Source organism: Podarcis liolepis, assembly GCF_965112155.1.
Source record: "Podarcis liolepis genome assembly, chromosome: 2".
NCBI classification, from domain to species: domain Eukaryota; kingdom Metazoa; phylum Chordata; class Lepidosauria; order Squamata; family Lacertidae; genus Podarcis; species Podarcis liolepis.
Window position 1 is genome coordinate 123,418,331 of NC_139555.1, and position 13,118 is coordinate 123,431,448.

A 13,118-nucleotide genomic window follows, 5' to 3' on the forward strand; every position below is an offset into this window, starting at 1 on the left:
AGCTCCCGTGATAAAAGAGGAGTGTCCCCCCTCCTGAACCCCACCATGCGAGGAAAGTGGAGTCATGCCTGAAAGAAGATCTTCTTCCCACCAACATTCAAAACATTCCTTTTTTGGCTCCCTTCTCTCTCTGCCAGCCTGGAGCTGTGACCTGGCTGCCTCCCTCCATTCCACCTCCACCCCCAGCCCCACTTTAGGGGAAGGGGCTGCAGCTCAAGAGCGGAGCATCTCCTCAGCAGGCAGAAAGCCCCCGATCCAAGACCCCCCCTTGGTCTAATCCTGCCCTCTCTACTCGACCCCTTTCTCTCCAAAACATCCATGCCTCCGTCCTCCTCTCCCCAGAGCCATCCTGCCCCCTTTCCTTTTGGAGGGGGGTTCCTACCCCACCCTAAAACTCCCTCCCCCCCCGCCTCGCCTTCTTGCCTTGCTCTCCTCCTGGGGCGCCCCTACAGCTCTCGAGGTCCTTTGCTCTCCCCACAGCTCTTTCGGGGCTCAAATGTGGGGTGCAACCCCGTGCATGCTCCTCTCGCGGAGGGCTTCTCTCCTGCTCTGGCACGGGAGCCCCCCCCCCCCAAATATATCCCTCTTTCTTCCTACCTTGCAAAAGGCACCGTCTTCCGCGCTGCAGAATCTCCTCCCTCGCAGCTTGTCAAATGTGACAAACGGAGGAGGAAGCGACGCTTCCCTCTCCCCCAGGAAGTCCTCTCTAGCAATATAATCGCTGCCTTTAACCCTTGAAGAGCCAGTATTCACCCCACCCCACCCCACCCTGGGGACATTGCAGATTCTGCTTCTTTGTACCCCATAAAAGAGGGTTGCTACCTTTCTTCCGGCGAAATACAAGGCGGTTGGGGGTGATTCCTCCCACCCCCCAATTTGTTGCTGACCCGACTTGGAAGCAACCCATTACAATCTGTCGCAGCCCAACACGATGCCCCACCTTGCATTTCTCTCTCTCATCAGCATTCCAACAATTTCCTCTCCCACAATTTCATTTGTTCAACAGAACTTTCCCTCCGGTTGACAGAAGCGATTCCTTGGATCCCAGCTATGAATGCTGTCAATTTAGGGTGCTTCCTAACCAAGTTGGATTTGTGAAAGTTTTATTTATGGCTGAGTAATACATGCACTTTATTGGTAACTGTTGGGCTGATTATATTTATTTTCTCGCCTCATCTTGTTTTCAGTTTATAAATAGGTTCTTAAATTGTATTCTTACAATTCATTCTGTTCTATTCTAAACAATAGCTCAGCTCTTGCGGAGTTCCTAGCACATGTATGCTTTTATTTAAAAGAAAGGTTTCCATTTTATTTACTGCTTTCCAACCCAGCTCAGCCCCTGGCCTCTCAAGATCTTCCCTCCAAAACCTCGGAGGGGCTCCTCTCCACTCCCACTGGTTGCCCCCCATGGCTTTTCTCACCTCTGCAGGTTGGCCAGCTATGCCCCCTTCGGGACAGAGGTGACTTGGCAACTGAACTCCAGGCTCTGGCAAGTTCCAGCCTGAATAATTGCAATGTCTTCTACAGTGGTACCTCAGGTTAAGTACTTAATTCGTTCCAGAGGTCCGTTCTTAACCTGAAACTGTTCTTAACCTGAGGTACCACTTTAGCTAATGGGGCCTCCCGCTGCCGCCACCACACAATTTCTGTTCTCATCCTGAAGCTAAGTTCTTAACCTGAGGTACTATTTCTGACTTCGCAGAGTCTGTAACCTGAAGCGTCTGTAACCTGAGGTACCACTGTATTTTTTTAAAAGGCAGCTTTCTTCACTTTCTTCCTAAAATGGAACTGTTTACTGCTTTAATTCTGCCCTGTTCCAAAAGTTTCCATTAGAGCTTTCAGGAAAGCTATGAAGAATTTGCATGACTAGAAGTGCGTTAAGATTTTCAAAATGAAAACACTTAGGGGAACTCAATTTCCCCCTTCCCTTTTTTAAAAAAGATAGAATCATAGAATCATAGAGTTGGAAGAGGCCACAAGGGCCATCGAGTCCAACCCCCTGCCAAGCAGGAAACCCCATCAGAGCACTCCTGACATATGATTGTCAAGCCTCTGCTTAAAGACCTCCAAAGTAGGAGACTCCACCACACTCCTTGGCAGCAAATTCCACTGTCGAACAGCTCTTACTGTCAGGAAGTTCTTCCTAATGTTTAGGTGGAATCTTCTTTCTTGTAGTTTGGATCCATTGCTCCGTGTCCGCTTCTCTGAAGCAGCAGAAAACAACCTTTCTCCCTCCTCTATGTGACATCCTTTTATAATCCAATATGGTTAAGAATATAGATAATCCAATATGGTTAAGAATATAGCATTTTTACTTATTCTATAAAGATGGACAGAAGCTGATGGTGTTAATCTGAATCAGTTGGCCTGCTTGTAACTAACAATATGTTGGAATGTTGCTTCAAAGCATTGCTTCCTCCTGCAGTGGTTTATAAGCAAGGAATTTTATTATTTCTGAGTATGCATGTGTTTTTGTGCATGTGCATTTATAGGTATACCTGATTATATTCCACCTTTCCAGTGAAAGGTAACTACAACAGCACACATGTAACAAAATGTTTTACTCTGACCCCCACGATAATGCTCAAATATAATGCTTTAATTCATCTAGAAGTTACAAGGAAAAGGTGGGACACACCTGGAGGAAAGAAGGGAAATGCCTCATTACCAACTACAATCAAATTACCCAACTGCTACAAAACAAAAGCAATGAATCCTGGTCCGCTTTCAATAACTGTTTTGCAGGATCTGACCCAAGGTCCATGGATGGCACCATCTTGTACCCAAGAGCAGCAGCCAGAAACCTGCAGGAGTTCAGAAGCAGCACATGGTGCTCAGGCCTTTTTTCCCTGCCTTTCCACACAACATGCTTCCTTAGATAAGAGTGTGACCCTATTAGGCCATCCTTTGGTCTGTTTTCAAAGATGAGATGAGCAAGAGTGGTGGAGACTGCCACTCCAATAGGCTTCAGAGAAGGGGAAGAGGAAGGGAGTATGGACCTAGAATTGCGGTGGTCTGAGATGGGACACACCGCAGAAGAAGGAAGGAGCTGGGAAATAGTGGATCAACAGGAGCAAGATAGCAGGTGCTCCAGCCCTGAACAGAGACAGGAGCCTGTTGCGTTAGAAATATCACAGCAGCCAAGCGACACGATGTCTCTAGTATACTGGAGTCCCCTCCTTCCCCTACAACCAGGCGTGCCCTTCATCTCACAGAGCAGAAAGCCAAACAGACACAGAGAGATTCCATTAGCGGCCCCCGTAGACAACAGGAAGGGGCTCAAGGCCAGGAAGTAACTGCTGGGGGCAGGAACACTCACTCTAGGCAACAGCTCAGGTTTTTGAGGACATACATTCCATGTTTCTGTGTGTTTTTGTTGATTTAAATGAAAGAAGCAAAAGAAGCTCACAGCACCACTGATTTCACCAGGCAGGCAGCCAGCCAGCCCTGTAGTTGACGGCACCTTCGTGACAGCAGGTGTACGATTTCTCCCATGTGAAATCTTGTATGAATTCCATGAAGTTTAGCAACAGCGGTGCTCTAATTAAAATGCTTTCCGCATTACATGCACCTAAATACCGTATTTTTCGCTCTATAACACACACCTGACCATAACACGCACATCGTTTTTAGAGGAGGAAAACAAGAAAAAAATATTCTAAACGAAACAGTGGATGTATGATTTTTGTGGTTCATGCTGTGGCCACAGACATGTGATCTGACGGTGAGTTTGGGGTAGCCCAATGCAAAAATCCTGAGGATCCATGTGGATCCATGCTTTGTAACCACGTTTTTGCACCATTGCGGCCCCATGAAACAGTGGGTGTGTGTGTTTTTTGGTGCAGGCTGTAGCCATGGATATGCTATGTGATCTGATGGTGAATTTGGGGTGACCAAGTGCAAAAATCCTGAGGATTCATGTGGATCCGTGCTTTGTAACCACGTTTTAAGTGGGGAGGGAAGGAAAAGAACTCAAGGGACAAGGAGCTCACGTGGGGGGGGGGTGGAGAAGGATGCTGCTAATAATGCAGGAGAGGCTCCTCTCCGACTTTGCTCCTTTAGAACAAGCAGGCTCTGCGTCTCTCCCTCCTCCCCAGCAAGGAAACCATGATAGTAACCACTCTGAGACAAATCAAGAAAAATTGCGACCAACACTCTCCCCCAACAAGCGCAGTGAGGTCAAAACACACACACACGCAGAGAGAGAACTGGCCCTAAAGTCGCAGGGCGCTGGAAGTCGCAGGGGCGCTGGGGGAGTGAACGGGAAGCAAGAGAAGGAGAAGGAGCCCTCACACACAGAGACACACACAGAGTATCAATTCTAAAGTAGCAGGGGCGCAGGGAGAGTGAACGGGAAGCAAGAGAAGGAGAAGGAGCCCTCTCACACACAAACAGACACACAGAGTGTCAATTCTAAAGTCGGAGGGAGAGCGCAGGGGCGCAGGGAGAGTGAATGGGAAGCAGGAGGAGAACGATAGCTCAAGCACACACACACACACACAGTGGCTAATCCAAAATCGGACAGCAAAAAACTGCAGGCAGGGACAGAGAGCACGGGGTTGTTTTAAAGCAGCCAACCCCGCTCTGCTTCTCTCCCTCCTCCCGGCTAGGCTGGCTGAAAAGCTTTGCTGCTACTTAGCAGCTCAGTGGGGAGGAGAGAGGGACATAGAGGACGGGGTTGTTTTAAAGCAGCCAACCCCGCTCTGCTTCTCTCCCTCCTCCCCGGCTCCGCTAGCTGACAGGAGCCGCTTACACCCGCTTTGCTGTTTCAAAGCGAGCCACGGACTGCTCACAACTGCAGCAGATTCCCCCGCCATCTGTAGGCATTCGCTCCATAACACGCACAAACATTTCCCCTTACTTTCTAGGAGGAAAAATCTGCGTGTTATGGAGCGAAATTTACGGTATTTCTTTCCTCTTGATTCGCTTATGCAAAATGAGTTGTGAAATCTTACCAAATCTTTTCCCACATTCCTAGCATATATATGGTTTATCACATGTGAGTTCTTTTATGAGAAGTAAGCGTAGATCCATGTGCAAATCTCTTTCCACACTCCAAACATTTATATGGTTTCTCCCCTGTGTGAATTCTTTGGTGCGATGTAAGGCTTGTGCTGTGACTGAAGTTCTTTCCACACTCAAAACAGGTATATGGTTTCACCCCTGTGTGAAGTCTTTGATGAGATCTAAGGCTTGAGCTTTGAGTGAAGCTCTTTCCACACTCAAAACATGCATGCGATTTTTCACCTTTGTGAGTTTTTTGATGTGATGTAAGGCTTGTGCCCTGGCTGAAGCTCTTTCCACACTCAAAGCACTTATATGGCTTTTCTCCTGTATGGATTCTGCGATGGCAAACAAGGTATGTGCAGTTACTAAAGCTCTTTCCACATGTCACACATTTATATGGTTTTTCCCCTGTATGGATTCGCTCATGCACAGTAAGGTGTGAACTCTGACTGAAGCTCTTCCCACACTCGAAGCATTTATACGGCTTCTCACCCGTGTGAGTTCTCTTATGTGAAGTAAGGTGTGAACTCTGGCTGAAGCTCTTTCCACATTCCAAGCATTTATATGGTTTCTCCCCTGTGTGGGTTCTCTTATGTGAAGTAAGGCTACATTCATGGGCAAAGCTCCTTCCGCACTCCGTACATTTATAAGATTTCTCTCCTGTGTGAATTCTTTGGTGCGATATAAGACTTGAGCCGTGAGCGAAGCTCATTCCGCACTCCAAACATTTATACGGCTTCTCCCCTGTGTGGATTTTTTGATGTGATGCAAGGCTTGAGCTGTGACAGAACGTCTTTCCACAGTCCAAACAGGTATATGGTTTCTCCTTCCTGTGGATTTTTTGATGAGATTTAAGGCATCTGCTGCGACTGAAGCTCTTTCCACACTCAAAGCACCTATGTGGTTTCTCCCTGCTGTGGACTTCCTGGTGTATTTTAAGGTTTGAGTGGCGCTTGAAACTCTTTCCACATTCTAGGCATTTGTATGATTCCTGTCCTGTGTGAATTCTTTCATGTGATTTTAGGCCTGAGCTGTCAATGAAGCTCTTTCCACACACCAAGCATTTACACAGTGTCTCCTCTGAGTGGATTCTGCAGTGTGGGCTGAGGCTCAATTTACCTTTGAACGTTTTGCCACATGAAGGGCTATCATTTGTTCTCTTCACTTCATGCTTTTTTCTTTCTGATGAGCCCCAAGAACCATTATTGTCCTGGTCATCACCTGCTAAAATTAAGGGAAAACAGCAAACATTAAAAAGTTCCCAATACAGGGCTGCCTTCAGATGTCTTCTAAAAGCTACGTACTTCTTTATCTCCTTGACATCTGAAGGGAGGGTGTTCCACAGGACTGGTTCCACTACTTCACTTCTTACTGTGACGAAACCAGCAGAAGACCCTCAGAGTTGGACCTCAGTGTCCGGGCAGAAGGATGGAGGTGGAGATGTTCATTCAGGTCTACAGGGCTGAGGCCGTTTAGAGCTTTAAAGGTCAGCACCAACACTTTGAATTGTGCTTGGAAACATACTCTGAGCCAATGTAGATCCTTTAAGACCAGCGTTATATGCTCCTGGCAACTGCTCCCAGTCACCAGTTGAGCTGCTGCTTTCTGGATTAATTGTAGTTTCCGAGTCACCTTCAAAGGCAGCCCCACCTAGAGCGCATTGTAGCAATCCAAGCGGGAGATAACCAAGGCATGTACCACAGTCTGTGTGCAGGTAGGGACTTAGCGTGTGTACCAGATGGAGCTGGTAGACAACAGCCCCAAAACTCTGACTATGCCCATGTCACGATTAAAAAACATTCATGTCCTTTCTTTCTACCTTTTATCTCTGCTAGCCGGGAGCTCTGGCCCTGCAGCCTTCCTCGTTTTCTTGCCAGGTGGGCTTCCTCAATCCCAACATTTCCCCAGGTCCCCATCTCCATTCCCTGGAACTCACCAGATCTCTCTGAGGGTCCTGGGAGAGAACAGTCAGAGGTGGTGGGAGACAGCCTGACCAGGTCAACTGTCCATCTTCCCCCTTCCATCCTTGCTAGGTCTGCAGGAGGATAATAATAATAATAATAATAATAATAATTTTTGTATCCTGCCTTCTCTGGCCGAGGCAGGGCCCAGAGTGGCTAGCATCATAAAAACAACACCATATGCATAAAAACAGACATTAATTAAAATACATCATACAAGTACCTGTGAGCAGGTTGGGGGCCTCCTTCGGGCTTGTTTTATACAAAGGAAAGTAAGTCAAACTGCATCCTGCCCAAAGGCCTGGCGGAACAGCTCCGTCTTGCAGGCCCTGCGGAAAGATGTCAAATCCCGCAGGGCCCTAGTCTCTTGTGGGAGAGTGGTCCACCAGGCTGGGGCCACGGCTGAAAAGGCCCTGGCTCTAGACAAGGCCAGCCAAATTTCCCTGGGGCCAGGGATCTTCAAGGTGTTGTTATTAGCAGAAAGAGGGTGAAAGAGGATCAGCCTCTTTCATCCTTCCTGAGGAGCTCAGAAGCCTAAACAAGCTGCAGGTTTCTTGGGAGCGAGGGAGGGAAGGAGAAGTAAAAGGAGCCTCAGAGAAGCTGCAGGGATTCCTCTGCCCTAGATATTCTCCAGCCCCTGCAGAAGCCCAAATGGGGCATATATGTAAAATTTATATCCCCCAATCTGGTGGGCTTCTCACAGCCACCCAGTGTGGCTAAGAGCATATATAAAGACAGAACAAAACATCAACCATAAAAAACAGAAATATCCTATACAGGCAACAAACCAACCAATAATAAGAATAGCAGCAATAATAACAACATGTTTACAGTTAACAACAACAACAACAACAACAACAACATGTTTACAGTTATACCCAAATTAAAATAACCACCGACCCCAACGAAACAATTAACCAACACCAACCCAACAAAAACAAAACAGAGGAACCAAAATCAGAACCTTTTAAAGCATTTTAGCCAGTTGCCCCAACCCAAGAGTTGTTCCAGCAATGTCCCAGGAGCCTCTCAGGAGCCTCTTTCAGCTGTTGAAGGTGAGCCTGGGCTCCACCCCCTTGGCCAGGTGGAATGGGCTTTGCACCCAGGCCTCATGGCATGGGGGGCACAGTAGTGACCTGAAAGTAGATCCCATTGAACGCAGTTGTTTTTATATCTATATAGGGCTCCTCTGCCTATTCCTCCTCTTCTGGCAACATATTGGTGCATGCTCCAGGGGACAGACTTTGGAGAAGACCTCTTCTCTGCCTTCCTGCAAGTCAAGACCTTCTTGCATTGTATGTTCTCCTGTCTTTTCTGCTTGCTGGAGGGAGGGGTTCCCTCTAGCCCCCACCCATCCATTTCTTCTTCTCCACCCCCAACCCCCTGAAACTCAGCCAACGTCTCCCAGCCTCAGAGGTGGGGACCCCCAGCTCAGGTCCTTCCTAGGACCACTAATCCAGCCTCTTTGGAACTATATTGCAGGACTCAGAAGTTTAAAGAAGCTGAGGGTTTTGGGGGTGAGAGAGAAGCAAGGCGGCCTCAGAGCCCCTCCAGGGATTTTCCTGCCGGAGGGGATGCCTCCCAATATATCGGGGGCCCACCCACAGCCTCCACGGTAAAATCTCCCCCCTTTATCTTATTCCTTGCTTCCACTCTCCATCCCCCCAAGTTCCTATCTCCACTCCCCTGGAACTCACCAGATGTCTCTGAGGGTCCTAGAGGACAACGCTCAGAGATTGTTTGGAGGGATGCAGGAGACAGTCTGTCCAGGTCAACCGTCCATCTTCCTCCTTCCATCCTCGCTTGGATTGAAGAGCTCAGAAGCTGCAGGTTCCTGGGAGGGAGGAAGAAGCAAAGGCAGCCTCAGTAGCCCTGCAGTCAGTTTCCTGCCCAAGACATTTTCCTGGTGAATGTGAAGCCATGCCTGAAAACTGGAACCATGCCTGAAATAAGATCTTCTTCCCACCACCAATAAAAACATCCCTTTCCTTTTTTGCCAACCTAGAACTGTGACACTGCTGCCTCCCTCTGTTCCTCCTGTCCTGCAACCCCACTTTAGGGGAAGGGGCTGCAGTTCGAGGGCAGAGCATCTCTTCCGCAGGCAGGAAGCCCCAGATTCAGTCCCCAGGCAGGGCTGAGACTCCGCGTCTGAAAACCCCGAAGAGCAATTGCTGCCAGTCCGTGTAGACAATAGTAGCCCAGGTGGAGCAAGGCTAAGTGTAGGCAGCTGACTGCGCTTGGAGCCCCCAGTTTGCTGCAGCAGTTGCTGGTGGTGAGAAACTGATGACATTTTATGTCCAGTGGTTCTCCTCTTCCCATCCTTAAAGTCTTCCCTCCTCCATCTCTCCCAACACCTTGGTTCCTTCCTAGGGCTGGTCTGCTATACAGACAGACTGCGCCCTCTTTGGGGGCTTTCCTCCTGAACGCCCCCCCCCCAGACAAGGAAGGCATCTAAGGGGGGGGGGAAATAGCCCACGCCGTGTAGAGCTGAAATGAGCTTTTCCAAAACATGAATGTCTCCCTCCTCCTCTTCCCAGAGCCATCCTGCCTCCTTTCCTTTTAGGGAGGGGGGTTTCCTAGCCCACCCTAAAACTGCCTCTTCCCCCGCCTGCTCTCCTCCTGGGGCGCCCCTGCACCCCTAAAAGCCTTTTGCACTCATCGCAGCCCTTGGGGGGCTGAATTGGGGGTGCAACCCCACGCATGCGCCCTCCCACCCCTGCCCCTTTGCAAAACTGCCCTCTCCTGGAGGGCTTCTCTCCTGCGAAGGAGCTGCTCTGACACGGGAGCCCCCCCCCCCCACACACACATAAAAAACCCCACATCTCCCTCTTTCTTCCTACCTTGCAAAAGGCACAGTCTTACGCGCTGCAGACTCTCCTCCCTCGCAGCTGTTCAAATGTAACAAACCGAGGAGGAAGTGACGCTTTCCCTCTCCTCCCCCAGGAAGTCCTCTCTCATAATATAATCGCTGCCTTTAACCCTTGAAGAGCCAGCGTCTCTCCCACCCCACCCAAACTGCGTGGTACTGGAGACATTGCGGATTCCGCCTTTGGGGACCCCACAAAGCGCCCCCTTCCCTTGGAGGGGGGCACGCCCTCCTTTTTCTTACTGCATTTCCAGGGCGGTGGGATTTGCATTCTGCAGAGGGTCTGCTCCAAGGTTCAAATGTGGGGCAGTTGTGGCATAGTGGTTAGAGTGCACCTCTTGATATTAAGGTGGGACATTTCATAGCCCTGTTATGTTACAGTAGAACACAAAAGAATTCTTTCTCATCCCTGGTAAAGAAAAATAAGCACCCCACCCCAGACCTTCTAAGGCTGCTTTTTGCAATATCAGAACCATAGTGCCAGAACAGCCATCTCGAAACCATGCCCACCTCACAAGGTTACTGAGAAGATAAAGGGGGGGGGCAGGACATAGACAACCCCTACAAGGATGTGCAGTTTCACAGATTTTGCTCACAGCTTAGCCCACCTCACAGGGTTGTTGTTGTTGCAAAGGTAACAGGTGAGCGGAGAAGCCAGCAAGAAGCCGGGTGCAAATGTTTCATTTCAGCTTCACAGACCCTGCAGAGACACAAAACTGGTGCCAAGCTCACCCTGCTCCATCACCATCGCTTAACTGCAAAACTGCACAGCCCTGATCTTTTACAGGGGGAAGAAAACACCGGAAAAGGAAAAATATATACAATTGACTTGCAGGCAGAGAGTTTTAAAGCTCTTTTTGCACAGGGCAGAAAAATGGGGGTGGGGGCAGGACGGGGGTCTAAGAGGCATCCGGCTGCTGGTTCCAGAAGGCAAGGATGGTCCGATGGACGCATTCCCAGGGGTTGGTCCCAACTATATGTGATTTCGACTTTACCACCAAAATGTAACCCCTGCAAAAGTTGTGTGTCGAACTGTGCACCCCATACAATAGTTTATTACAACTCTCAGCACCCTTAACCAGCAAAATAGCTCCCAGAAATCTTAGGGGGGTTTCATGGGGCTTTGGATATGTGGGGTGAATGTGGCCTAACAGATTTGTGCTTGTGTGTGTGTGTGTGTCTAGCATCACTTGGCCTCCAAACACACTTTGGAAATAGGCACACATTGATCAAAATGGTGCAGCATAAAACCACAGGTGCAGTCAGCTCTCTATCCTAGTACAGTCATACCTCGGGGTGAATACGCTTAAGCTTAAATATTTTCGGGTTGCACTCCATGGCAACCTGGAAGTAACGGAGCGCGTTACTTCCACGTTTCGCCACTCACATATGCGCAGGCGCTAAAAATGATGTCACGCGCATGTGCGGAAGCAGCGAAAAGATAAAAACTCAATTATATAAAATACATTTTGGGGTTTCGAATCAATAGTCAGATAGTGGATCTTATTCTAATTGCCCCAGCTAAAAACCTTGCAACCTTTCCTGTCACCTGCTCATCTTGGTCTGCTGAGAGAAAAAACACTGTGACAGGGGCTGGGTGACCTGGAATAGACAATAAAATAGGGGTGATAACATCACTCTTCAAATCTTTATATAGAGTGCAAACCAGAAGGACATGTGCCACTGATTCGGTACTGCCATCTCCACAGGGACATAACCGTTTTTCGTGTGGAATCGTCCCTCAATTACAACCGAAGGCAGTATATTCAGTCTTGTGAGAGTAAATGCACGTCTATATTTTATAATTGCTAAGTTATGCAGATAGGGTGCAGAAGAGTCAAAATGGGTATATCACTGCCGCTGATGTTTTTCCTACTGCGACCTTGGGCAGTAGGAATGTTGTCCCAATGTTGTCATTCCAGGGTGGTTCAGGGCGGACCTGAAGTCACAAGATTAAGTCCTGTCCTCCTCAGCTCAGCTCCCCCCCCCCATCCCACTTCCAGATAAACAACAGGCCTCTGCTTTCAGTTGATCAACAACTTTCAAACATTCGCCATTTTCTTCCTTGTCTTAGACGGGAAGGGTTTTTCTCTCCAAGCATTCGGGGACCACTGCTATTCATGTGCCCTTGTGAAATTCCTCTCACCTCCATGGTAGCGTTTTGCTGTTTAGCCAATGTCCTTCCTCTTAAAAATAGGTTGTATGTCAACACCTCCTTAAATTTATTTGGGTGGTGGTGGGGTTAAGCTCTGGTTTCCCAACGACATTGGTCAAAACAACAAGGTTCTCCCCACCTTCACTCCTTTCAAACCACATATAGCTTCTAGTGTCCCCATCTCCTCCAGTGCACAGCCAATAAAATCCAATTATAAGGAGAACCTCCGCTTTTGATGGCGGTCCGAGGGGGTTGCATCATGGCAAAGGTGATTACCCAACTCCTCCATCTGCCCCCATGCTGATCTGCATGGGAGCGAGCCGTTGAGGCGACTGGGGGTCAGCCTGCTCCCTCATACCCCAGGAGGTTTCCAGGAATGCTTAAACCCTTTCGTTCCCTACCCCTTCATTTGTGCCTCCCTCCAATGTCGAGGGAGCTGCCGCCATGGTGCAAGACCAGAACCGGAAACTCAAGGTCAAAGAATAATACAAATAATAATAATAATAATAATAATAATAATAATAATAATAATATATTATTTATACCCCGCCCATCTGGCTGGGCCTCCCCAGCCACTCTGGGCAGCTTCCAAAAGAATATTAAAATACTGTGATACATCAAACATTAAAAGCATCCCTAAACAGGGCTGCCTTCAGATGTCTTCTAAAAGTCTGGTAGTTGTTGTTCTCTTTGACATCTGGTGGGAGGGCGTTCCAGAGGGAGGGCGCCACTGCCGAGAAGGCCCTCTGCCTGGTTCCCTGTAACTTGGCTTCTCACAGTGAGGGAACCGCCAGAAAGCCCTCGGTGCTGGACCTCAGTGTCCGGGTAGAACGATGGGGGTGGAGACGCTCCTTCAGGTATACTGGACCGAGGCCGTTTAGGGCTTTAAAGGTCAGCACCAACACTTTGAATTGTGCTCGGAAACGTACTGGGAGCCAATGTAGGTCTTTCAAGACCGGTGTTATATGGTCTCGGAGGCCGCTCCCTGTCACCAGTCTGGCTGTTGCGTTCTGGATTAGTTGTAGTTTCCGGGTCACCTTCAAAGGTAGCCCCGCGTAGAGCGCATTGCAGTAGTCCAAGCGGGAGATAATCAGAGCATGCACCACTCTGGCGAGGCAGTCCGCAGGCA

General features: G+C 48.8%; 1 protein-coding gene and 1 long non-coding RNA gene across 2 annotated transcripts in view; one reads left to right on the plus strand and one right to left on the minus strand.

Annotated features, from left to right (window-relative positions):
- Positions 1–13,118, plus strand: part of LOC310702139 — a 103,935-nt gene that overhangs the window by 44,065 nt on the left and 46,752 nt on the right. The window lies entirely within an intron of this gene.
- LOC310701149 (uncharacterized protein) overlaps positions 1–13,118 on the minus strand; it is a 116,024-nt gene that overhangs the window by 41,113 nt on the left and 61,793 nt on the right. Inside the window, exon 7 of the mRNA XM_083491512.1 lies at positions 6,944–7,042. Coding sequence (XP_083347638.1) covers positions 6,944–7,042 — 99 coding nt within the window. The remainder of the gene's footprint in view (positions 1–6,943; positions 7,043–13,118) is intronic.